Source organism: Neopsephotus bourkii, unplaced genomic scaffold (assembly GCF_033783945.1).
Source record: "Neopsephotus bourkii isolate Nb327-2 ecotype Australia unplaced genomic scaffold, CSIRO-AGI_Nbou_v1 NB_1654, whole genome shotgun sequence".
Lineage (NCBI taxonomy): Eukaryota > Metazoa > Chordata > Aves > Psittaciformes > Psittacidae > Neopsephotus > Neopsephotus bourkii.
The window spans coordinates 681,304-709,207 of NW_026902128.1; the positions used below are offsets into that span (position 1 = coordinate 681,304).

The 27,904-nt window shown below is 37.9% G+C and overlaps 1 protein-coding gene across 3 annotated transcripts; it reads right to left on the reverse strand.

Moving 5' to 3' along the window:
• Positions 1–27,806, reverse strand: PRKCI (protein kinase C iota). 3 transcript variants are annotated; one of them, XM_061374820.1, is made up of 18 exons: positions 27,659–27,806; positions 20,248–20,369; positions 16,253–16,342; positions 14,877–14,927; positions 13,645–13,730; positions 12,172–12,312; positions 11,304–11,358; positions 10,506–10,564; positions 9,957–10,133; positions 9,318–9,415; positions 8,260–8,346; positions 7,469–7,604; positions 6,201–6,288; positions 5,283–5,408; positions 5,098–5,177; positions 3,983–4,072; positions 3,592–3,707; positions 1–2,583 (listed from the first exon to the last, which is right to left on the reverse strand). In XM_061374820.1, the coding sequence occupies exons 1-18, from the start codon at positions 27,772–27,774 to the stop codon at positions 2,496–2,498; spliced, it is 1,806 nt and encodes a 601-aa protein (XP_061230804.1). In that variant the 5' UTR covers positions 27,775–27,806; the 3' UTR covers positions 1–2,495. The 3 variants fall into 3 exon arrangements, with proteins under 3 accessions (XP_061230804.1, XP_061230805.1, XP_061230806.1); XM_061374821.1 differs by lacking the exon at positions 27,659–27,806 and adding an exon at positions 27,513–27,613; XM_061374822.1 differs by lacking the exons at positions 13,645–13,730; positions 27,659–27,806 and having other exon boundaries at positions 20,248–20,284.
• Positions 27,807–27,904: the final 98 nt, after the last annotated feature.

Sequence of the window (27,904 nt, forward strand, 5' to 3'; positions counted from 1 at the left end):
CCTAATACAAATGTTTTATTTAAAGTAAAAAGTGTGCACAAATAAAGGGAATGATTACACAACAACGTTCAAGACCATATTCCATATGAAACAGGAAAACAGTAGTGACAATATTAACTAGCAGAGTACCCATAAGAATCCAACTCACATACAAAAAGGAGGTAATTCCACATAATATACATGCTTCTGATGCAGACACTTTCTCCAAAAGACAAAGCCTACGGCACTGGACTGTTTACACACAGTGTCCCTTCTGAATATTTCCGACTGTTGCTATATACTTAACAATGAAAAATAACCGTTAATATCATGGCACTTTGGAGAAAATTAAGGTTCAAAAATGGATTTACAGTCATTTAACATGTCTGTCACTTAGCAACATTCTTAATGGTTAGACATGTACATAGAAAAAGTATATCCTCTGTGACATCTGTAAAAAAAAAAAATATCTCTGCTTTAAGCACAGAAGACAGTGTTTTACTCCATTACTCTGCTGTGATGAATAGCAGAAATGCCCTTCCTTACGTAAAGCCATTTAACTCAATACCCCATATGAAATTAAGCTACTGTAGAGACAAGGCTTTTCCTGTTTGCTTTAAATAACTTCCAAGTTTAATATCCAACATTAAGTCCTGATGTCTAAAACTAGGCATGCAGGTGCAGAAGTCAGAGGCTAAACAATCACAATTTCAAACCTGCATGTAAGCAGTTCACTTGGCATGAACTAAATGTGCTGAAGTTATTAGCTGCTCTTTAGAAGTAAGTTTACTGCAATATTTTACATTTGAAAATATACAATTTGAATTTAAGGGAACCTGATTTTTTAACAGTGTGGAGGGTTAATGCTTTCCTGAAACTGAGGCCCCTCCAGTCACTTCCCAGTTTTGAAAAACTTGTCCTGATACTTAAAAGTTTCCCATTCACACTGCAAAGAAAAATATGAACTAAATACTGTGTACCATGACAATACTGTGCATTTGTGCAATCTCTCTCCTTGAAGCTAATATGCAAGTGAAAAAACATACACCACAAGATTTGTGCCATGGATTTACAGTGTGGCCATACAAGGATTTTCAAGGAGACGCAATGAGCAAGCAGGTTTCTTAGAAGTTTTAGGTAAGGTTTGCTAACTTGTGCTTACAGATACTTAGATCTGCTTACAGTAACACTCAGCTTTCCCTTACAGCTCACACTTATATAACACAGATTCTTTTCTTCAGTGTCTCTTAATCCCTTTTCCCCAAAATAATAAAAAAGTGGTACATTTGGCATTTCTTCAGCCTGAGACGCCCAAAACTATTCCTTAAGCATTAAAAATAAGAATTATCTGTGCTGTATATTACATTGTTCACTAACCTGAAATGTAAGAATCACAACTCCCAAAAGTCCTAGTTTGAACAGTACTTTCATCTGATTCCAATTGCTTTCCTATTGAGTCTATTATCAACATTCAAGGTTTGACTGTGATCACAAATCACCATCTGCAAGTGGAGAAGTGAAGGGAATTACTACAGACAGCACCTTTCCCCCTCTACCCCCCCCAATGTGTTTTTTCCACTGGCAAAGTGGAATGAATTTCCAAAAGTATGGCAGTAAGAGCCATAAAGGAAACAGTGCCCTTATCTAGGCAGTGGCTGTAACATGTGCAGCTCCTACACAGGGCAGACAGGAAGTATAAAAGCAAGAAGTAATAGCATGATATTCTATGTCTGTCAATATTAGCTGCCCATTATCACTAACCTACACAGTACAGATTTTAACTTTTCAAAAGTATTAAGTGAATTCCATTTATTTTAACTGACACTTTATACCATGGACAACCCTCACTGAAAGTGACAGGCTCAGAAAGGCACTCTGCGTTTCAGCGTGCGATTCCTAGTGTGTAATTCTGGAGCAAAGTCTTGATTCTAATAAACACATCCTTTAGAAAAGGATCAATATACCCTGTGAAAGCAGCCATTCTTGACCTATTCAGTTTAAAACCTGCTCTCCTTACCATCTTTTTAACTCAAAGGACAGTAACACAGCTCTAAGTCCAGAAGAACAGGGAATCAGATACTCAGATTTAGAATGACAGAAGTCATAAGGTCTTACTTCTCTTGCTGGAAAAATGGAAGTCCTTTACTGATATTTTACTACATCCCCTAATGCAACTTGTGTTCTTAAAATAGTAAGAAAACTTTCCTTTATCAGAACACTGTATTGGCAGATTATCCTATTGTGCAGTCTGGAGCCCCAGAGACCAACTTTGATCTTAAAGTTCAAGTTTGGCAAGGCTGTTGGAAAGTTGAACATTTAAAATGTGGCAGCTGAAGGTTCAGCATAACAACTGTCCTGGACAAAAACTAATACAAAAAGAAAATTAGTGAGTAATTCACACTAGGTGGCAAGGGTAAAATGTTCAGTTACTCATTTTGTGCAAGTGCATCCAAATGAAGAGATGTTTATCCATGCAGAAACAGAATAACAATTGGCACAGTCCAGAAGTGGACAATTCAGACACATTCCTCAGCTGACATCAGAAGAGGATTTATATATTCAAAGCCTTCAAATTCTGACTGGTCAATCTTCTTCACAATGTCACTGTTAAGATTAGAAAACAGTCATTAGTTCAGGAAAACTAAAAAGGTAAAAGTATTAAGTGAGTTGGTCTTAAAATTTAGACCTGTACAGCAGATTGCAATTGAGAAAATCTATTTTTTGTCCCACAGTTTTCCCCACAAAGCAATCTGCAAAGTGTGCCATTTTAAAACTTCTAAAACAGTAATTTTTGTAAAAAGCTGAATAGAATGTGATAGATACTGCACCTGCATCAGCAACTTACCTAAATTTAGTTTGTACATTTTGCATTTGAATAGACGAAATGGAAGTTGGATCTCGGACCTAACTAAGGTATGTAGCTAACATTTTATTTTCATTGTTTGTGTTTACATACTACGTGAACAATATATACAACCCTAGAAAAAGTCCTAAAATGTGAACAAGTGGCTCAGTCAAACTAGAAAGGTACTTCCCTTCTCATCCCAAATTGAGGCCCCTCAGGAGTAAGGAACCACAAATCCACTACCAAATCAAATGCATTATCATGCATTTTATCAAGTGTTTATCAGCCAGCATAATCTCACTTGGCTAACTAGTAACTTAAAATACCCAAACAAGCCAAACGAAGCATCAGGTCTTGTTCAGAACACCCAAGATGAATTCAACTTAAACCAAATATTCTAGAAATATCATGGCTTAAAGTACTGCAAAAATAAACCATTTGACAAAAAAGGTCTTTTCTTTCACATGTTCACTTCTTGCAGAAGATACCACTGAAACTTGTAAAATAACACTTTCCTTGAACTAAGATTCTTTATAGCAACTTTCCAACTGTTAATTGGTTTTTACATCTTGCCAGAGTACAAGACTTAATCCAGCCATGCTAAGTCTATCAGGAAGGCATATAATAGATTTTTTTCCAAACTAACACAAGAAAATCATATTTACTACTTCACGTATACTCTTTGTGCAACAAGTACAGCTGTTAAAATGAAGTTTTACAACTCCTTCGCTGGCTTATCAGAACTTCCTAAATTCTACATTACTTACTCATCATCTGGAGTGAGTTGTACAGGTTCATTGGTGAATTGGGAATCGAAGTTATCCAGACCAAATTCTCCAGATATATTTGGTTTAAAAGGAGGCACCACTTGTTTTTGCTCCATCTAAGAATAAATGCAGTTAGTGACACCAAGAATGAGCTACAACGTGGAATTATTTTTAAACAAGGCTGGAAGTTACTGTTAATTTTCTTCTCTATACTTTGTACAATCATTCTATTAGTCTACTGTACTTACTGTGTGCAAAAGTGTTAAAAGATTCTGTGTTATCATTGTGATACATTTTAAGTTAAGAGCTTAAGGTTTTTGAGCTTAAGTTCATCTCAGATCTCAAAACAAGGCCATCACTGCATATGAAGGAAATAAGCCAATTCACACACCAGATCCCAATCAACATTGCGGAAGAATGGATGTCCCTGGATATCTGCAAATCCTGTTTGAGGATGGCAGCCTAAACGTTCCTTTGGATCCTGTGCAAGGAAGAAAATATTTCTAAATGAGTGCTATGGCCTACACATGCACAACATGCAAATGCTACAAACTCCCTGAGAAAGGAAACACCAGAGTTGGAAGGGATACTGAAGAACTGAGTTAGCATTTTTTATTTTGGAAACTCTTTCAATTTACTGTCTGAAATAGGCATGAATATATAGAAGCCATTAACTGAAATTTATATGAACAATCATGCTATCTTTCTTCATTTTTACTCAGACCTGTTTAAACATACTGTATCTTTCGAGAAAACTTGGGTTAGATTACAAGTGAATGTACTCCTTCCCTGCCCCTCCCTGAGCAGACTGACTGTGCCAGGCAATCACACTGGAGGAGCAATTGCAGGTTACTGATAAATACAGTGGACAGAAGGTCATTTTAACAAGACAGTGCCACCTCCACGTACGTGTATCACATGGTACCAAGGAATTGAAACTGAAGCACTGTTCTTGAAAATATTACTTTCTTAAAATAATATAACCAAATCTATTTTCTCCCATGCCTCTTTCTCCCCTGTCACGTTACACTCACTAAGGCTAGGACTAGTCCACTACCACGTATGCACCTTTTGACTATCAGCAAGTGTACACAGCCTCTGCAGCTTCCTTGACAAAGTCATCAGAAGTTGTCAGTGATTTGCTGCTTCTCTTTAGGAAACAAGATAAACCTGGTAAGTTTGTCCAGTTCCCTAAATTAAAGAAATCACTTGGAATTTTCTTGTGCCTTTCAATTTGAAATTTACTCACAGTCCCAGCCGGAGAATCTAGATTTCAACACAAGTATCTAGAATAGGTCTACCAGCTCCACTAAAAGTCTGCGTTAAGCTCACACCTTTTCTGTTTTTTTTTCTACCCAGACAGAGTATGTCTGTCTATGTGTGATGCCTACACATCAATTAGTCAACTGATTAAAAAAAAAAACCAACCCAACAAAAAACAAAACAAAACCAAAAAACAAATCAGCTGCTCTTAAGAAGTCTCAAATAATCCCATTTGGATCTTACCTTATTAAGGAAGCTCTTTAGAACACCTGCTGCTTTAACAGAAAGGGATCGGGGAATTCGGATCTGTTTTTCCAAAATTACTGCAAGAAAACGAGGTTCCTATAAGCCTTCACATCTTAAAGTTTGATTATAGTTAAGTAGAAACAAAGGCCTAGAAGAATAGAAACAATACCCAGGGTACTTACCTTGGAAGAGATAGTCTTCTGTGTTCTGATCAGGATTGTCAGAACTCCCAACAATATCAAATGGTGACCGGCCCGCCATCATTTCAAACATAAGCACACCAAGTGCCCACCAGTCTACACTGAAGCCTAGAAGTCAGAAGAGAAAATGCCACTGGAAGCATTTTGGAGCAAAAATGCCAATGCTTTTGGGGCTAAAGACAAGCATGTTTTGAGAAAAAAGAATGATTTAAAAAAAATTTAAGTACTGCCAGTTTTCTGATTACCCAACTAAAGAGGTCATGATTGTACATGACGTTACTTGGTTCATTATGTGCTCTACAGAAGGGGATGCGGTGCAAAGAAAAGGAAATGCAGAAAGTTTAAAAGTTGGTATTAGGACCTTATCAAAGGTTTAGATAATATTTAAGCCTAGGCATTACTAACAGTGCATTATCCAGGGCAGGGGGCAAGGGGGAAGTATGTGATTATTAATGGTAGCAAGACAGTCATCTATGGAGCTAAGCACAGCTATTCTGCTATTCACTGCTAAAGAAGAATTCCAGTAGCTAGGCTGGTTGGCCTAGAAAGTCTGTGATAAGGAAGTAACACGCGAAGCCAGTCTGGAACAGACATCCCACAGACTTTAAACAAATTCTTTCTGTTGTCTTGAGATTTTTCTTTGTTTGTTTTCTTGGGGTTTTGTTTTGTTGTTTAGTTGTTGGAATTTTTTAAATGGAACAAGATGCTAACAGGTTTTACAATTAAAGGGATGTTCGCCGTCTTTCCTTTGAAGGGTTCACTTACTTTTTCAGACAGGATGCCTAATTAAGAATGATCACGTTTCTAACTGAGACTTAGACTTTCTACTGCTGAACAACTTGACTCAGTTGTAAGAGACAAGGTAAAAGTTACATGGTACCAGTGAAAAATTCAGCTTACCATAATCCTCTCCCCGGAGAATTTCGGGTGCAATATAGTTTGGAGTCCCACAGAATGTGCTGGTTGTGTCACCAGGCCTCAGGCCCTCCTTTAAGAAAGAGGGAAAGAAAATACAGTTAGCTAAGGATCACACATTCCCCCTCTGCTGACAACTTGATTTTGAATTAAGTATCCAGAATAAACTGCTTTTGTTTATTCGAAATTAAACATTTTTGTTTATTTATATATTATATATTTTATGTTTATTTATAGTTTTACTAAAAAAGTAAATATTTATCTAAAGTCTCAGGAGGATAGCACACATACCTATTGATGACAACATCTTTAAGGTTTTCAGTAGTAAGCTTCATCACATCTCCAGTGATAGGGAAATGGGAATAACTAAGGCATGGTGGAACAGCTTACATAACTGAGGTGTTGCAGTGGACAGATACAAGCATGGGATGGACAGAGAAGTGGACAGAGAAGAGCATACAGTGGACAGAGAAGAGCATGGGATGCAGAATGGGGAGGGAGTTATTCAAAGAAGTTCTGCAGTCTTCATCCTTGAAGGTTTTCACAGACAAACTGAATAAAGCCCTTAGTAACTGAGCCTGATACGACAGCTTACCCTGCTTTGCACAGGACGGTGGATTAGACATCCCAAGGCCCTTTCCAACCTGTACTACTTTATGCTTTTCAGTTGCTTAGCCAAATTATAGCATTCAAAATAGTTCTAACAGGTCAGCATAATGGCACTTCATGGCAAAGTCAAACCTGTGCTCCAGTGTCTTCGTAGTTTTGAGAGAAAAGGGGTAGTGTCATACATTCTCAATGGGAGCAAGCACAACTGATACATTTCAACCTCTTGCTCTTCTTGAAATCAAGCTATCTTGCTCCATCCCTGGCAGTGTTCCAGGCCAGGTTGGACAGGGCCTTGAGGAACCTGGTTTAGGGTGAGGTCTCCCTGCCCATGGCAGGGGGTTTGGAACTGGATGACCTTAAGGTCCTTTCCAACCCAAACTATTCTATGATTCTGTTTCAGCCTACCCCTCTCAGTCAAGTCGATAAAGCAGCTTTATAAAAATCATAAACAGTATATATACCTAGTGTCTGCATTTAGGCTGTATATTTATTTCACTTCTATAAACGGAAGAAAGAAAAATGCCAATCTGCACTGTGTATAAATTAATACCTTGAAATTTTACATTTTTATGTGTCTGCATCTTTTAATTTATGACAATTTCTTAACTGTTGATATTATTGGTTAGCAAGGAACTAGAGCTTACCTTGCACATGCCATAATCTGTGAGTTTAATATGCCCTTCAGAATCTAGTAGCACATTATCCAGTTTTAAATCTCTATAGATTATCCCTCGTTCATGTAAATAGTTCAAGGCTAGACTGATCTCAGCAGAATAAAACCTAGTGTAGAAAGGAGATATTGATTACCCACATAATCAAAACCCAAACCACAACAGTCTTTGTAGTATGATTCTTCTCTAAATATAATCACATGTATTGTTATTTTTCATCAGATAAGTAGATAAATTGCTTATAATCATGCAAATGTTTCCATCCACAGTCACTTCAAAAATTATTTTTAATTAATATTAGTGTCTACTGCAATCATCCCTTTCATCTCACCATCTGAGATGAAGCATATGCACCAAAAACTCAGCATTTGCCGGGACAGCTGGTAGTGGTTGTTCTAAGAGAAACACATTGATGTCACATCGTTAGAAATTAAAAAAAAAACAAAAACAAAAAACAAACAAACAAAAAAAGCAACCACAACCACAAAAGTGTTTCTCTAGGAAAAAAAAAAAAAAATCAGGATCAGACTGAAGTCATGTAGGGTAATGCTAAGGCAAGCAATACTGAAGTGCTTCCTATTACAGTTCCTCCTTGAAACAAAAATATCGTAGATTGCAACATTAAAATGAGGATGCAGTTTCACATTTCCTAAATCCTTAACATCTGGAGAGGATTTGCTAGCTCATCATCATAATCTCTGCACTACTGCACTGTGCCAGAAAACAAACTGTTTTGCTGCAAAAAAATCTGAAATTAGACATACCTGGCATGCTCCTCCGGCAGCTTTCTCTGTCTCTGCATATGAAACATTAGATCTCCTCCATTTACATACTCTATAACGAAGAATAACCTGAAACACAGGGGGTTGATATAAATTATATTCTCCAAGGCTGAAAGAGGTTTGAGATTTTACAGGTCTATTATTGAACAATGTCAGTTCAGCTCCTCCCACCTCTCTGGTAACATAGCCAGCTTCAGCATTTTGCCTCCCTTTGAATAAATTTCCCAGTTTAAAAATCAAGTATATGGAGTTTCTCTAGATAATTCCTTTATTGTGAAAGAAAAGTAAGTAGACCTTCTCCCATTCCTAATCCAGTAAAGCTACTCCTTGCCATTATTACATATGTGACAATACAAATAGATTCACATGGTTTCTGTGCACAAACCAGAATTTTTTTTTCCAATTTTCCATCGTTATCCCTTAAATCCTCTTTGTTCAGAGTTAATATTACTGGTATATTATGAACATTCCTTCTTCTCACTTCCCTGCTCTATCTTGTCACCTTTTCAAACAGCAAGAATATTGTTTGAATATGTAACTATATTTTATATATACTGAAATAAACACATAGTAGAATAATAATTTGCATCTCTATTACCATTTTCCTTTTAAAAATTCAGATACTATTTTCTGAGTCTTGCTCAGTCTCACCATCACACAGTCCATCCCAGTAATTTTTTGTACTTCTGATTTCTGTCTCTCTAAACTTCTTTTTCCACTCATACCAGGCTCTGTCTTCTACCTTATATCCTTAAGCTTTTTTTTTTTTTTTGTATGCTAGCTGCACCTCTCTTCCTGTCGAGAATCCTTCCCATCATAGCTGCTGGTACTTTGCATTCTGTTGCATCTTCACAATCTTAAAAGCTTAGATGACAAACATCTTTTTGCTCTACACACTACAGTATTTTTGGTCTAAAATACTACAGTACATTGTCTTTCACTACCTGCCTAACACTTAATGATTTAAATAGGCCTTTGAGGTGCCTAACAGTATGAAGTATTTTTCAAGTAAGATTATCTTATTATCTCATTACTTTTACCTGCTTTCTGTCTGGAAGCAAGAGTGTAGTCCGACAAGAAAGGGATGATTTGAAGCCTGTTCAAAGACGTGTTTCTCTGTCTGAACCCAATCAATATCCTATTTATTTAAGAAAAGAGACATTCAGAAAAGGACTGTTGACTTTTTTAAGTCAAGTATGTATTAATGACAATTAGCAGAAAGATATTCAAGTGTTTTGCTATCCTCATTTTACTCAAAAGAAATTAAATATATAGTTTTCCAATGTGAAGTAAGACAATGCAGAGTACTGGGGGGGGTTTCTTGTCTTAAGCATTCTGTATTGTTAGCCTCATTGTGCGACTATACTTGTGAATGAAAACACACTCAGCTATAAAAGAAACTGGTGCAGACAGATGCAAAGGAGCATTTAAAAAAAAAAAAAAAGGCAAAATAGATCAAAGACAGAGAAGTAAATACAAAAGCTCTTGGATAGCAAATCACAGACACTCAACTCTTTTCAGAGTAGCCTAAAGAAACACAAGGGAAATCTTTGGTAACAGCATGTGTTCAGCAGTTTAATACTGCAATTTCTGACAAATTTCCACTAATCTCCCAATTTGAGGAAAATACTGAAGCTCTGTGGAAGAGTTGCCCGATTTATTGTAAAAGGCTTGCCTACCTCATCATCATTGACGAGCTCTTTCTTCACTACTTTCATTGCATAAATGCGTTCAGTTTTCTTCAATCGAACAAGCAGTACTTTAGCATAACTGCCTCTTCCTATAACTCTGAGCAAATCAAAATCCTGAAGACCCAGACTGGAGGAAGCTTTACCACTTTCTCTAATGCTCATTGCCTATTGGTAAAGATACTTCGAAATGAGTAAGCAGGTTTTCCAATTTTAACAACTGCAAAAGTCAGCATTTCAAACAGAACAGCAAAATTAATATAAGCATATAATTCAATTAACACTTGTTATTCTTAAAACTGCTTTGTCCTGGAGAGGAATGTGAGGGGAAAGAAAGGAGGCAGAGGAGACTTGGCAGGTAGAAAACAGATGAGACTGAAGGATTTTGGAATACTTCCTAAATAAAGCATATCTCAACTCAAGATTCAAAATAAAACAGCTTGTAAGATGTTCATTTGTGACAAATTAGTAAAATATTGAAATTTACAGACACAGGCTTTGAGATCTCTGAATACACATCACATAGTTGAGACACTTTACCTCTTTTTCTTCACCAACATGGTCCAAGCTCTCATGACTTGAGGGATTATATGGAATAACTAAAGGTGAAAAATAAAAAAAATAAAAAACAAAACCTGTTAGACCAATGTGACATAACAGTATTTTATTTTGGCTTGAAATTTCCACACAAAAGCTCAGAGAGATAAACAGTTTAAACACTTCTATTACAAGTATTCAAAACTGCTGGGTTTGAGGTTTTTTTTTAAGTGCAGGAGGGTAAACCATCATAATCACTCTTTCCCAATACTGCATTAGTAATCCGTTATGGCCAATATAAAATCTTGTAATTATAATTGCAGATCTCTTCAAACTCCACACACAGAGAATCTTGTGCAGAACAGTGGTCTGTTTGTTTTTTAAACTGACCATCATCTATATCCAAATTCAGACATTAAGCATATCACTCTTATTGCTACAACAATTAACTTGTTTGGCTACATATCCAGTAGACACCCAACTAATTCTGCTAAAGGGTTTTGGTTTTTTGATCAGGGCATTTAAAGTACATGGCTTACTGATGGAAAAATTATGACAGCCTAAATTCCTCCTTTTTAGCCAGGTTTCTTAAGCTGGTAGAACATGGAATACAGGAATTTTTGTATTTATATCCCCCTTATCATTAAGAAGAGGGATGCAAGTCTTATTTTTCTTGTTCTATGAAAAAAGTAAAGAATGGTTTTAAAAATAATTTTAAAGTTATTTTGTTACATTTTAAAACCCAAAATTCATGTTTCAGCAACTTACAGTAATTTAAAGAAGAAAAATTATTCATCTTACCTGATTCTACGTTATCTGGATGCACTGATGATGGATCCATAGGCATTACTGGCTCCTGCAAATACAGACAGGATTTTGGATTAGACTGTGCAAGTATAAGAGACATTATTTTAGAGCCAGTAAATGATCCCCAAGGAATATAATCTGAGCTACTTTTTAACTTGTTTAATCAACATACATACTGCTCTAATTCATACTCAATAAAAGAAACCACTGCAGGCCTTATTTTACCAATTTTCTGGAAGTTATGACATGCTTCCAGAAGCTGGTGAAGTGACAACTTAGGACAAGAGAGAAAAGAAGTATAGCAGATGAAAAATGAGACAGAAAAGCTCAAGTACTTCAGCAATACATGTAAGTCAATGTAGTTGTCTGCTTTTAATATTAAGCCAGGAGCAATAATAATCTAAAATTTTCTGGGGACTTAAGAACTAAAGATGATTGGATTTCTTGGGAGAAAAGACAAAACCTCTGCACTTCATCTTCCTTTTCTGTAAAATGAAAAATAATCTAATAATCTAACAGATATTTAGAGAATTTATTTCACCTGTACTTCACTAATGCATGTGTATATATATATAATGTGTGATGTAACAGAGCAGCGAAGAATGAGATAAACGTCACTTCTAGGCTTATATTAGACACTAGAAAAATACAAGATGTGAAAATTAGATTCCTGTCTTGCCACTAAACTGCCTTTTGCTATGTGAATCCCACACTTAAGTGTTGCAGTAACCATAAAGAAAGATGTTTCATCTACCATGATTATTTGCAGACCGTAGTTCAAAAACCGTTAATATAACATGGGGTTTGGTTGGTTGATTGGTGGTTGCTTTTTTCAGGACAGCTCTTCTTTGGTTTTACTTACCGGTTGTAGTGTATGGCGGCCACATTCAGTACTGACAAGTTTGTGACACTTCTTGTGAACAAGGAGTTTGCAATTGATGCATTTATATCCTTGGCGACCCAGGCCCCATATTCGGTCAGTGCAGATGGCACAATGAGCTCTCTAGAACGACAAATCAACAAAACCAATTAAAAAGCAAAACTAAACAATAAAAACTAATCAGCCAGATTATCATTAACAAAACCCATAGGACAGGAGATCAGAAAGCTCCCTGCTGAACTTGCCACTATACCAAGAGTGTCTATCTGAAAACCTTGAGAACAAACATGCAGATACAATACACAGGAGTTCAAAAACTGCAACTGAACAATAAGCAGCAACTGCTATTCAGAAGGGCTGCATCTACATGGAAAGGTGCAGGCATGGCCAGCCTCTTCTGCTGCGCACAGCCCCAGGGAGGCATGAGCCAATCAACTCCAACTCAGAACACTGTAGCTGAATCAGTAGTCTGCTGTGACTAAGCTAATTTGCTATGCATCTCCTCATCTGTGTAGATGAGTCCTTACATTTGTACAGAGTAAGGCAGGAGAGCAGAAGTTTTGACACATTAAACCATTAGATAACAGGACATGGGAAGATTACTGAAGGACATTCACAAAACAACTGAAAGATCCATGAAAACAGGGTGCCTATGAAAGCAAAAGTAGAAAGTGATTAAGCTATGGTGCCTTGACAGCCTTTTACCAGGAAGAGTTTATAAAAGAAAAAAAAAGGGGGGGGGGGGGCGGGAAAGAGGGCTTAGAAATTAGATATGAAGGATGCTCGAGATGAAATTCAGTGGAGGCAATCTCAAGCATTAAGCACACAATACATTAAGATCAGAAAAGAAGGAAAGATTAATGAAGCTGTCAAGGAACCTGGCTTATTCCAGTATTCTGGGTTTGCTTTTTCTTGTCCCTTAAGCCTTCTTGGCCGTCAGCTAATTGTATTTGACCATTGCTTCTTGAAAATATTACAAACAGTTTTTTATTTTCAGTTGACTACATGCCATCACAAGCAGGCTCTTTGGACAAATATCTCAGTTTTCTAGTTTAAACATCATGAAAGAAAAGTCTGTGCAATGTAAGCAAGCTCAGATGTTTTTAAGCCCAGAACTGAAAATGTATTTGCAGCTCACAGCCATCTGATGCCAGTGTTCAAGTCTGACCTCTGCAAAGACTTTAAGGGAACACAGGAGCTTTTGTATAATCAATATCATGGTTTCATAGTATATGTAAAGTGAATTGCAACCAATTTATTTTTCTATTATAATCATTACTAAATTATCAGGAATTTAACTTCCCTGAAACTACAGGGTTACCACAAGTGTAGCTACTACAGACAAACAACAAAAATGAGAATAAAACACCTTAAAATTTTTCAAGGAAGTGACATTGTAATTACAAAGTAAGACATCCCTGTATCATGGTTTCAAGTACCCAACAAGAATCTCACCCTGTTAAATCGTTTGGCTTGGAAAGTGTGACCATTTGCACAATAGAGCTTTCGCCACCGGCGGGCGCCTCGGCGATAAATGGATTCTAAGAGGAAAAACATACGATTATATCCGTAAAAATATAAACACAGAACTACAACATCCTTCTCGTTGAGGTTTCTGTGTAGAGTGATTTGCAGATTAAAGTTTCACCCCTGCACTTCACAGAAACACAGAGTAATGTTCCAAGTAACTTCTTTAAGTTTTGGAGCAAATCTAAAGCAGAATATCCCTATCAACTCAAAATTAATCCTGCTTTTCCAAAGTTAAAGGTAATAGCGACTGAAGAGAAGGGAAACTGCCCAAACAACACAAACGCTTGTGTGCAAAGTATGCACCTACTTTTAGCTAAATTTGGGGAGGAGCTGGGGGAAGGAGGAAAGAATGTGCATTTCAGCAGCATGCCCTCATTGACAAGACTGCTTGCACAAATCCTCCAGTGGTTTAGATCCACAGCTGCCACTGTTTTGTTTCGATTTTTACTCTTTATTAATAGAGACATACCAGGAACCGAAACTGAAAACTACAACATACAAAACTACACTGAGCTGCAAGTCTATTTCTAATTCATCCTGCAACCTCACTTTTTCAGAAAAGCAGCATTACGCATACTGCTGAAATTAACTTTTAAGCATGCACATTTACATTTATCAGGCTTGGATGTCAAGCTGACAGATGTGTGTGTGCCTAGCATATGCATGCTCTTTTACAAAACTTTAAGACAGAGGGAAAACTACCTATATCAGCTAACATAACTTAAGAGGTTTCCAGAGAAGACTCCTGGTAGTATCTAGACATCAATTTATAATTAATTAAGTGATTTCTAAATGGTGAAACAACAATCACTGCCATTGGTTACAAACCTTTGTTCACACTACTCAGCCAGCAATCTGGTAACTACCAGAGACAGAAGTAAGATAAAAAACTGTCACGGTAGAAGAGGCAAAAGCAAGGAAAGCAGAGTGACATAGAGAGTTAACAGGAACGTGAAATGCTTATTAACAATGATTCAGAAGTGATAAACAACATTTAAGTTTAGTAAGACTTCTATTCCTTTTAAATACTTAATTTGGAGATACTTGATTATTACTAATCCAAACTGTAGGATGAAAAACCACAGAATATCAACATTTTTAAAAAGGAAATCTGAATTCTTGATTTTCCATATTTTTTAACTAAAAAGCCTACTTACTATCTTCTCCGGGACAAGGCATGCCAGGCCGTTCTGGTACACAAGGGAATACTGCAAGACAGACATTAGCATCTAATTAATTTTTATTTCTGAGAGAAAATAAATCTTTAGGTTAAATACAACACTTCTGAAAGGCACTCAACCATTCAGGAATTCAGCACACACTGCATTTTAACAAAACCTTGTGCAAAAGCAGGTGAGCTGAAAAGCTGCCACAAAACCCTGTTGCTGGACAACACAGTGACATACATGAGAAATACAACCAAGAAGCAGAATAAACCAAGTTCTTTCCTAATGAAATTAAGTAGAAAAAAGTAACAATTCTGGTTTCTCGTGTGACCAATCATCACAGTCAGTATTTGGAAATCTTGACTACAAACTTACTATATTACAGTGTCCCAACAGCCACATATGATCTTGTCTCCATTAGCCTTTTTTTTTTTTTATTTCAGTTTATTTAGCTTCAGCAGTATAACTGACCAGAGCACACCCTGGTGCTATTTTAATCAGAAGCTTATCAGACACAAAAATATATGGATAAATGGCAGATCAAAAAGCATGCTGATGTAATACATACAGAAAGAGTGGAAATATATATAGCAAAAGATTACATTCTTCTTCCACTTTTAAAAAGTCTGTGGGTAGCTGAAAAGATGTCCCTTCCTTAGAAATGAGCTGATTGTGAACTAGATTTTTTGCACCCTTTTAGAGAAGGACCACGTTAAGACACCCTAGTGTAACACCCCCACTAACATGCTTTACAGTGATCCTATACTTTTCTGCTAGTATCTCTGTTAAACAAAAATCTGTCTTCTACTTGTAAAAAGGTACAAACAGAAAGAAAAATATACTGCAGAAGCTACCAAAACAGGTATATAACCTTGAAAAATAAAAGTTGAACTATTACACGTAAAACAGGGGCACAGTATTACTAGATTCAAAACTATTTTAGAGAAATCAAACTTTTGACTAATCTGGCATCACAAATCGAGCTCATCACCTTTTTTTGCTAATATAGGCACTGCTCTAAAGCACTTAACAGCAACAAAGCATAGGACACTGTCCTGTATCTCTTCCACCATTCATTGCCAGCAAGCATACAAAGGCGCTTGGGATGAATGAATAAAAGAGACAGGGTCTGTCTTTCACTAATAAACTAACAGGAAGTATTTTTTCCTCCCTTAATTTAATAAAGAACATTGACAAAGTGCTGACAACAAAAAAGCACAGCGCACACCCTTCAGCATCTTCTTTGACAGAATGCCATAGCAGGCTTTCATCAAGGAATCTGTCCAAAAGATGCAGATAAGTCAAGGCAAAAATTCCAATTATTCACGGTAGAAACAAGAGAAGCAATATATTAAATGTCACCATACCATGAATTAGAAGCTCTGAATCCTTGTTTAGTTCATACAACCGAAAGGCCTCTTCTAACTCCAGCTGAGAAGAAACTGTACATGGATCTCCTGTAGAAAGGAGAACAATACAAAACTCAATTAGCTCTGTACCACTCAACACTTCTCTCACAGTTGGATCCAAGATAATTAACATAGCAAAACAGAACAATATTCTCAAGTGTGGTAGCATTTACTCTCAATGCTGTTCAGAGAGAGCATCTGAAAATACAGTAGTCATATTGAATGATTTCAGGGAAAACAAAAATATGAGATATTCCCAAGAGGCAAGCATATCATAATCACAAAACATCATTGGTATGATCTGCTAGAAGCATGGTTACCCAGTGTTTCAGTACAGGAGGTGCAGGTTTTCTTCTTGCACCTGAAATCCTTCTAAGATTGCATTGTATTTTGTGGATTTTTTTATTGGAACCAAGTCGACTTCTGTTTTCACAGCTGCTTCAACGTTGCCAAAACTTTAATGAGGAGGTGCAAAAGCAGTCTGGCTTCAAGTCTTTCCTCAAACCTCAATCAAGACATTTGACAAATCATGTAACTTAAATGAAAACACCCTATTTTTCTGATTTTTAACTACTACTTTCACCCCCACAGGACAATCTGAAGGAAAAACCCCTAAAGAAAGGGCACTAACGCAGGGGAAAAAGTGTTGAATCTGAATCATCGCAGCCCCAAAGAAAGCAAATAATTCTGACTATCGGTTCAACTTTCCCTCCTCCATCCACCTACACAAGATGATGTCTGTGGGATTTCTTTTTGCCTGCTTGTACTCCAGCATGTCAGCAGAACAAGATTCTTTCTAGCCAAAATCCCGTATAACAAGTCTACTTTCATACAGCATTTCCAGTTATCAGAAATACTACTTTCCACACTCTTAAGTGGTAAACTGGTTGTGGGTAATTGAATTGGAGGAAGCAGAACAATTTCCATCTCAGCTGAACTAGATACAGTGTGAAAGTTTCACCACTTTCAGTCTTTAGACAAAATCATGGTTTGGAAGTTAACTAGAAACACTCTATTAACTATTCTCTTTGTTTTGTACTATGAGATACCAAAATTAATATAGGTGTTGCTAAGGGCTCAGAGGAACCACCCCCTTAGCAGGCAGGACGAACATTTAAAACTCATCCTACGGGAAGTTTAAGTTAATTTTTGTTTCTAATGTATACATTCTTTTCTATTGCTAAAATATTAGTAGTAATTCTAAACTGCCCATTCACAACATTCTGTCTTTATTCTTTTTTGTGTGTCATAATCCTCAAAATGAATCTCTGAAGGCAGATGTAGTCATTCTTCACCGTATCACTTCCCCCTACAATTTAGCCTATCTGGACATCAAACTGCCTACCCACTGCATAAACTTAATACAGCATACAGCACGGGGGAGGAGAAGGAACAATTGTATCTATCCAGGCTGTCTACAAGAATCAACAAACCAGTTTTTCTTCATTTGTTTCCGACACCTGTGCAAACAGCTTTGTGTTTCTCTGGCAGAAGAAAAGGAGGCTCTCAAGAACACACACCATATTTCCAACTAGAAGCAGAAGGTTTCTGGACATACGCTTTCAATAAGTGCAGAATAGTAGTACAAATTTTGCAGCCAAAGACAGCTGGGAGAAGTGTCATAGGAAAACATTTACCTTCCAGTTATACAGCAAGAAACAACAGACTGAACACAAACATAAGGCTAATGTCCATCCTACAGGCCATTTTAGAAGACAGGTAAGACAGACTGACTGCATACAGGTAAAGTAGAAATTTGTCTAAAATCAAATCCATTTTTTTCTACTTTCCAGTTGCATCTGAGCATTTTTTGAAGCGATTCCACTCAAATTAGATCTGCCTTGTTTGTCACTCCCTCTATAAAATAAAAGTAGTTATTCATGATGTTCTGCATCTTGCAAAGGCTAAAAAGACATTTAGCATATGACAAATAAAAACCTTGGTGACATGGTAAATCTGGTTTCATCACAGCTCTGATCAAGGAGTTTAGTCAGGAATTAGTGAAGAGATGGCCCAGACCCCTGTATCTTGCTTGCCTTGTTCTATGCGAAGCACAGGTAGTAGCGTAACAAGTACTAGTCCATAGTATATGCATTTCTTTGTGCTACGACTAAACAGTAAACTTTAGTCTTAGCAAGAGGATGTGCCACAAGAACTCTCCAAGAAAGACAATTCTGAGTTTCTAGAAAGAATACCAACTGAAAACACTGAAGAGAATTTGGGAGAGAGGAAGAGGAGGCAGGGGTCTCGGCAAGAAGCCATGTATTGTAGACACAAGAGTGACTCATAATAAAGTTGGGGGGATTTTTTTTTTTAAACGTGCTCCTTGTCACCAGATTGACTTTTTCTCCACTGACATTAAACTGGAAGTCAATGACTAAGGCAGACACGGATTGTTTGTGAAAACTGAATCCTATGACTACATTGTTTTCATGTACTGACAAACTGCAATGTTCCTTAAAAAAAAAAACCAAAACAATCTATTTCTAACTAAAGAGCAGAAACTGAGACAGAACAAACTGCTGCTTCGAGTAAATTATTGACTCCACACAAAGTTTTCTATAAATGTTTTATTAAAGCAAGATCTGTGCTTCTTACTGTGACTGACACTGCAGACTCCTCAGTGAGGAGCCTATCTTCCTCCTTGAGATATAACAAAGCAGCCACCTTATTTACTATTTACTTATTACTGTGAAGTAAATGTTCAACCCAAACAGCACCACTACACAGTTCAGTCGTAAGCACAGTTTATTTTACTTTACTGCATCTGCATGTTATAAATAACTTTGGAATGATGAGGGGAACAAGGGGGGGGGGGAAGGTAGAAAGAAAGAAGGAAAACCTGCTCAGGTTCCCAAGAGTACATGACTTTCCAACACGCCTGCCCATATAGCACTTTCAAAAACTCAGCATTGGTCCATGTTAGCTTTAAGCTCTGAGTAAACTGGAAGGCACTCAATTTTGACTGGGAAAGCCCTGAGAAGGGGAGGAAACAGTTCTATAAGCATCATTTATGCTGATCACTGCACACAAATACTAATCACTGCCAACAAATCACTGCACATTATGGCCTTTTATGTACTGCATCAAGTACTTAGCATGCTAAAATAACTCAACAGCTATTTCATAATTTAGATGTCTCTTCCATGTAGTTGAAAACTGCAGATAGAATACACCAATTCCACAAAGAAAACAGGAACTACAAATAACGTTTTCAAAAAAATTACTAGTGTATGCATACAGCTCAGCTGGACTACATCTGCTAAGAGGAAGGGAGAACAGACTCCCAACCCTTTTTTCATCTGAAGTAAACTCTTACATGGACAACTTTAATGCTAGAGATGACAAAAGTTCTCAGCCAAGACTGTTACTGCACGTTGATGAAAAGTTACTACGTATCATTTGGACAAGTAATTTCTCTTTTAATATTTTTGAAAGAATTTTATTTACAGCTGTGTGTTAACAGACTTTAGGTTGCTAAAGTAACATCTCGTACAAACACTCAAAATATAATGGTTTTGCTTAGACATACAATTTGGCTATATATTAAAGTGTATCAATATTTTAGCTAAACACTGTAATTTGCATAATTTAAGGTTAGTTTACATCTTTTTCAGATTTAAGACTTAAGGGGAACCATAGTCATCTTCAGTAGTATAATCCTCTCATAAGAAATCCTAACACTGAATTCACAATTTGATAGTCACTGAGGTTTTATTTCATTAAAACAGCATGCTATACACTAAGCACTTTGAGGCCACAACCTTTTCATTAAGATATACTTACAGAGGCATTCGATAACCATTCTTTTTGGAGTCAGTTATACTATTCCTAAAAATACACTTACGACATACATTTCATAAGCTTATCTTATGAAGGTATAGGGAAAGGAAAAGATGAAAGAGAGAGGAAGGCTAGATCGCTGAGCAACATAATGATCAGCACTGATTTACCTTCTTCATCAATCCATTTCATGGTGAAAAGCTGCTCATTGTCAAATGAGCACATGTCTCGAACCTCACTGCATAGTCCCTCAAATGATATGGAAGGTTCAAAATAGGTTATCATGATGTCCCTAAGAAAGAGAAAACAAAAAAATCAGTGAACTTTTGTAATATTTAGCACTTGATCATCACCTCTAACACTTTCCATGTGCCACTAATATAAAACCCATCCCTGCTGCAGGCCCTAGAAAAATATTAGTCAAGGACATAAGTTCCCATCCTACAGCAGTCAGGCTCCAGGCGATTTTTATTACCAACTACTTTACACTGAATCCTCCAGGTATCTGCTTAAGTAAGATTTAAATGTTCAGATAGTTGAAGCAAGCTGAAGCAGATATTAACCACACACATAAATGACATACATTACATACCAGTGGAAACTGAAGAATGAAATGCTACAAAAATTGTGGAGGACCTTATTAGCATGTAATAGCTGGGTTTGTGCTTTAACAGTTATTTTGTCATTAGCAAAATGTTGTTAAGAATGTACATGTGTTCAGCTACATTTTGATTATGTAGATGTTATAAAAAAATTAATGAAAATTATTAAACAGGTTTCTTAGCGGACTGGGGGAACGTTCCAAATACTGAAAGTGCCTTTAGAAAAAGGAACCCACAATGCTTCACTGCAGTGATGGGGAAGAGTTAAAAATCTACTACTTTACTGTTATGCAGAATAGGTATTTCTGTTATAATTAAGATTAAAAGCTAAGTTAACCAGGTGCTTAAATTGTGTTAACATAAAATGCTGACCTATTGTATTGGTATTTGCTGGGCCTTAAGGGGGAAACAGGTGACTCCGGGTTGCAGTCCTTCAAACAAAGGATTTGAGATAGAGTTCAGAGGAAGGCAGAAGGCTGTTTACCACACTACTCTTCAAACATCTTTTATAAGCCAAATATGTGAGCTACAAGACTAATCTGCCCATAAAAAGCTCAGCTAGTTGAGTTTTGTTTCAGTTGAAGCCAGCCACCAGCACTATTTGGTAAGAGGTGAGAGGGGAAATATTGAAGCAACTGGCAAAGCTTCTATCTGGTCAAAATTGACATCGACATTGCTGCCAGGCTCAAGTACACATATACAGCAGGTTAAACAGCTTTAAATCATCCTGTGTGTTGGGCACACTGGTATCAAGGTGGTGACTTAACATGACATGCTGTGGTCACTGACCCTGAACCACTTTCAGGAGTGCAGAGAACACGCATGATAAACATGACTGCCTGAGGCTCCTTTAAGTTCAGCAGCATGAATAAAATAAACTAGCAATTTCTAAGCACTCAAGAAGAACAGTGAGCCTACTTCTGGATTTAAGAGCACAATCAGAGTTAGTGTAGTTACAAGAAAGACTCCAGTAAGGAGGGCAGTGAAATGACCCCTCTTCAATAACCTATATAAAGCAGTCAAAAAGCTGCTAAGGTATTTGGTTAAGGAATTGCTCCTCCTCTTTTCACACAAGAAAAAATGCAAAACAAACCAGTATTTGGATCCCAGTATTTAGACACAGTACAGTACTTTGGGGCAAACTGGATTTTGTTTGAAACACCTGACTGCGACCATCCCACAAGGCAAATTGTGTTGGCTCATAAAGGTTTCCCTTCACGTGCTCTATCAAAATGCACAGACTGCAAGCCCAATGCCAACATTTGTCTCCATGAACAGAGGTGGATTTAACAGTGTGTTACTGTTACCGACACACAGGCATCAACCAAAGACAAACCCACGAGGCCCTGTTAGGAGATGAAGTCTTAACCTGTATTTCCTGTTTTTCAGGGAAGGAAATGAGGCACTGCTTACTTAGTAGCTTCACTGATTTTGTGCTAAAGTTTACCATCCCTTCATTTATTTATATTTTAGTGCAGGTATATTAACTTTGGAATATTTTCTTAAACAAAAGTTAAGTTCTGAAGGGCACGGAGAAGTCAAGAGTTAAATATTTCAATTACTGCAGCTCATTTTGTGGTTGAACTAGTATATAATGAGAGAAGGCATGTTAAAATAAGTGGTGACTACATGACATTGTCAGACAAGCAAACAGAGTTAGGTGACAGAGCATAACCTCAAGAGACTGTCATCACTGATGCTCTAGCAAAAATGAAGGTTAAAAAGTATATATATATCAGCAAAGTCTATTCATCAGGTTTTCAAACTTGATGATTCAAGTTCACTTAAAATACATTTATTTGTACTTCAGTGAAGAAAAAATCACAACATACCACAAACTGAGCAGCCCAGTATCTGTATCTATAAGGAGAAATTGAAAAAACTCTTCCTACTTGTTGCTACTTTTAAGTAGCAAAATAGTTGCCCTTTGAATAAAAGGAAAGTTCAGTTATTTCAGAATTTAAGCAAATTCCCTAGATTACTATTATAATACCTCCAACAGGACATGTATTAAATTACAGGACACAGGACAGTTATTAAGCCCTTTTGGAAGATGTTATCATCTCTGTTGCACCAAACACTAATCAGGCTTTCAGGGACCTTCAGCTAATAGCAATATAAATACATGAATATGAACAAGGTTCCACAAGCAACGTGTAGCACCCTTTTCCCAGAGATGTGAAGCCAGCTTTACATAACACAGAGACTGAAAGATTACAGGTTTTCCTATGAGCTTTATTTTGCCATGTTAGCTACACTGGTGACACCGACATTTTCTACTGAGGCAGGTCTCACTTTCAGAGTAGTTCTGTTACCACACCTTTGCATAATATGGTGCTTTCTGCTCTTCTTGCACCAGAAAAATACACCGATGATGTCTTCAACCGAAAAAAAACCTGCATTCATTCAAGCTAAGACAAAGTCAAAACTCTACTAAGAAGAAAATTTGGCATTTTAAACAAAAATTAGGAGGCCAAGTTAACGAACAAAGGGAAGTTAATGCAGACCATGGCCTGCTGCCTTACATTAAAAAATACAAAGTGCTTTCCTTCACTAAGACATGGGCAAACATAATCTTGACAACAGCCCTTTCCTTCTTATGAAGATAAGCTTATACGCTGCTTTTAATAAGCATGTTTGTTATAAAGCTGTTCTAAAGCACAATATCCTTGTCTTCTCATGATACACATGAGGAAGTAGAAGAAAATCTGACTACAGCACAGCCTTTGCATCACCACAGCTGGATGTGATAACACTTACTACAGAAGCACCATGGTTTTTAGAACTTGTTTTAGGACTATTATAATAGGTCTTAATCAGGGACTTGAGAGTAAGAAATATGCAAATAAACAAGACAGTACTTGTCCTGAATTAGTCACTTAGCATGTTGTCATTTATATCTTCAATGAATATTAATAAAGGATCATTTTATTCACACTAATAAAAGGCCTGCATGAATCCCTACCCTGCAAATCTAAGAATCAGTAGAAGATAAACCACAGGAAGACTGAGAAAATACAAATGACAGATCTAAACACAAATGCTACAAAACAAGTTTTAAATATCTCTAGAAGACCATGAACCCCATCACTATCTTCCTGAGATCAGTTTTCCTCATGCCTTTTCTTTAACGGATCATCCAACGGTCATAATAAACCTTAAGAAAAAAAAAAATTGAAAAACACAAACCTAAACAAAAACAACCAGAACAAACAAAAAACCCAAACACCAATGCCAACAGTTAAATGCAATTCAATATCTGCATCTCATTTTCCACTTCTGAGGTTAAACTTCTGAGAGAACAATCACTGTAAAAACAGAGGTCTCAAACTGCCTGCATCCATAATCTATTTCTGGAAAAAGTTTATGACCAGAAAATCAAATCAGTATTGAAACATCAAGAAGGGGTAGAAACATGTTCACAGGCTTAGACCAAAGCTTTCTCAAGCTGAACACTCTCCTATGGAAAACCGGATCCTCAACAGGCAACAGAAGACATTGAGCTGAAGAACTGATCAAGACAAAGCATAAAGGACATGCGAACTCAAAAATTCTTAAGAAATTAATTTCCTGGAGTTAAGTTTAACATGTGTCATGAGAGAACTGTCAGGAGCATTCTTAATTTGAACCAAACCAAACAGAAAATAAGCAAACCACTAGTAACCTGTGCCTTTAACTACATTAGAAGTCTAATCTACATTACAGCCTACACAGAGTAGGCAAAGACAGCAAAATCTACACTGGGCACTGAAAGCATGCAAGCTAGCAGTCCTAATCATGACAGAAAAACGGTTCTTCAAGTTTGTTGCTTGGTTTTGGGTTTTTTTTTTTTAAATCAACAGTGTTAATTCTACAAGATTCCTAGAGCACAAGCAGTGTATTACTCCTATCTGCTTTCTACTACTACAATGCAATCCTGTCTTAATGATATAATAGCTTCTTGTATTGAACTGACAACAAAGCATCTAGAAGAAATAAGACAAAAAGTAAACTTGGAACAATATCAGAAATCTGAAATGGTTGTAATTACAGATGCTGTTCACCTCTGAAGCTGCTACACTTTGCTACTGTATCATCAAAAAGTAGGTAAACATCAGTTTAACAGTAAATCCATAAGAACTCAGTGTATTACATACGCAGATTACCATAACTCTTTAAAACAGATAATACTGTTTCCAGCATTTTAAACAACCAGCCCTGTGAGAAAGATAAGCATGGCTTACCCAAGAGAAGGAAACAGGCAGACAAACTCAACCTAACGCCTTAATTTTGAAGTCCTGAGAATTCCCCACCCCCTTACTGTCATCATCACTACTCATTTTAGGAAAATTTTCCTTCCTGGTTTCACATATTTCATTAATTAAAGATAAAGAATTACCACTGCACAGCTGAATGAAACAAAGGCCTTTCAAAGTGTTCTTCATGAAAGCTTTTGTCTTGGCTGAGAAAAGCAATTAGGCTCTTGGCCAGCCTAAGCCTGTTTTGGGAATTCAGGTTCAGCTCTTTGCTCTAAGTCAGTAAGCAGGCATCTCAGGCCCCAAGCAAGTATCCCGACTATCAAATTCCCACTGTTTAAAGAACAAATCTGTGCTTCTGAGTTACTGAGTTTTTATTCTTTAACCAGAAACTCCTCCTGGAAGATGAAAAGACCTTCCTGTCAAGATTTCCACAATAACTTCTACAACTTACTTAAACGCTTCTGTTAAAATGCAATTAAGAGAGATTAACATTTCCTGATTAACACTATTTCCCATTAAATCCTCTCTCCAGCTCTAATCTTGAGACACTTTATTTGACAAAAGGGGAAAATACTGCCTTTGATAATCAGCATTTAGAGTCTCAGTCTCCCAAGTTGCTGCAGTGTAAGTGCAGGTGAAGCGTTTTGCTTTGATACCCACTTCCTGATAGCTCTAGTCCGAGAAGGTGGCCTGACACCCTCCATTGTAAGGAAGCAGAGGGAATAATTTATTTAGCGCTCGAAACAAATCATGACTAAGGCATTCAGCTTGTTAGTTTGTTGGTATTTGCAATGGTTAACCAACACCCTATGTGACTCAGTATCATCATTAAAAGTAAACTTAATAATTGCATTAACAGATAAAAAGTCAATAGATAAGACTCAAAAGAAACATTTCCCTCTGTGAATGTCATGAGCCAGCATTCCTGTCCAGTGTAGCAGTTTTCCTCCTCACTCCCACAACCCTGAGCTGCTTTCTCTGTTCTTGCACCACAGCCTCTCTGTGCTAAAGAATTCATGTGATTGCATGTGGAAATGATCAAGATTAAAACTGACCCAGCAGAAGAAAAATAAATGGTTTTAACTCAGAACAGCTCCCACTTTAAGTTCACTGCTGGACCAAATGAACAATTCTGACAGCCAATAGCCAGGGGCATCTCCACGTCCTCAAGAAATGGTGGATTAAAGGAACTGTAAAACAAAGAGTTTAGAATTTCATGTACTGTGACTTGGACAGTGTTTCACTCATCTTTTAAAGCCACAGACTGTGCCAGTCTCTACAGAACTTTGAGAGATTTCTGACATGAAAAGCCCCAAAGCAAACACAAGACAAAAATCACTCAGCATGATTTCTGTACCTCTCTTAAAATTACAGAGGTAGAGATAAGAGAAATAATAAATACAGTAAATGCAATAAACCATTTCTTGTACTTAACACAGATAACTGGAAGGAAGTTGTCGAGAGTATCATGTGTTCACTCTTAATCCAAAAACACAACCTACATTTTTTTCTGCTTAGATCACCTTCTCTCAAACTTAATGGCCCAATGAACTACCATCAACCCTTGCACTCAAGACTTTGAGAGTTAGGTCCTGTAACTGTTACTATTTAATAGGGGGTTGTGATGCCAAACCAGATGCTTCTCCTGCCTTATATATAATTGTTGGAGAACTACTGAATTAGACCAGCAAAATTCATATTTTCATTGTGCAGACCTCTAGCACGTTGGGTTTTGTTTGGCTTGGGTTTATATATTTGTTTTGGTTTGGGGTGTTTTTTTGTTTGGTGTTGGGTTTTTGTTTCTGCCTTTTTTTTTTTTTTTTACACTGGAAGCATAACTAACAGTAGATTAGTCTTAAATTACCATTCACAGACTCCCTCAGAAGTCACAATCCCTGGGAAACAGCCTAAAAACTGATGAAATAGATTTTCGTCCAAACACCCTCTTCCTCTAGACCTGAATATCAATTAAAGCACAGGGACCAGGACCAAAACTGGACCCTGAACATATTTTCTCATGTATGAATTTTGGCATGTGTTCTGCAATGAAGTGTTATGAACGAACATGTAGTCATTACTGACAAGAGATAAACAACCAGAACCCTGGGGTGCGTGAAAGCGGGTGAGCAGGGCAGTGGAGGCCCCTCTGGTACATCCATCCTCGCTTACCGGCAAGGCCACCACGAGAGGAGGGGGGCTGTGCCGGCGCTCAAGGCCCCCAGCCCCCGCTGACACCCAAACCCCCAAGAGAGGCTCCTCCAAACAAATCCTCCAGATCACCCAAGTTCAGAGCAGCACTCGAAGTCATTTCAACACGCCCTTTAGTATCAGGGTTTTTTTTTTCCGCTCCCCTCTACCTTTTTTTCCCTACAAGTGCATGTCCAGGAGTCGAAATGTTAAAATTACAGTAAGTGTACCGAAAAACTCCTTCTTAAGACCTCTCATTTGAGGAGCAACCACTGACAGAAACCTGTGGGCAGCCGTGCCTGGCTTCAGCCACCGCCGGGGAGCCGGAGACGTTCTCGACCCGCCAAACCCCACACTAGAGGGGAGCCCGCTTGACCCGTCCCAGGGAAGCGTCGCCTTCAGACCCACAGCCAAGCACCCGCCGCTCCCGAGGTACCGGGCAGGGCAGCGCCGGCCCCGCCGCACCGCTCCGCCCCGGCCGGCCGCCGCCTCTCTAGCTGCCCGGGCCCCACCTCCTGTTCCCACCGCCGTCGGAGCTCCGCGCCCTCACTCACCCCTTGTAGTAGGCTTTCACCCGGACCTGGTGGGCGCTGTCGCCGCCGAAGCCCCCCCCTCCGCCGCCCGGAGCCGACATAGTGCTGTTGCCGCTGCAGTCCCGCTGCGTCGGCATCCCCCCACCCCGCGGCGGGCGAGAAGCGCGACCCCCGCCGCCTCCTCACAGCGCCAGGGCGGGCGGGACCACGGGGTGGGGAGCACCAGAGAAAGGGCAGGGGGTGAGAGCAGAACCGTGCGGGACGGTG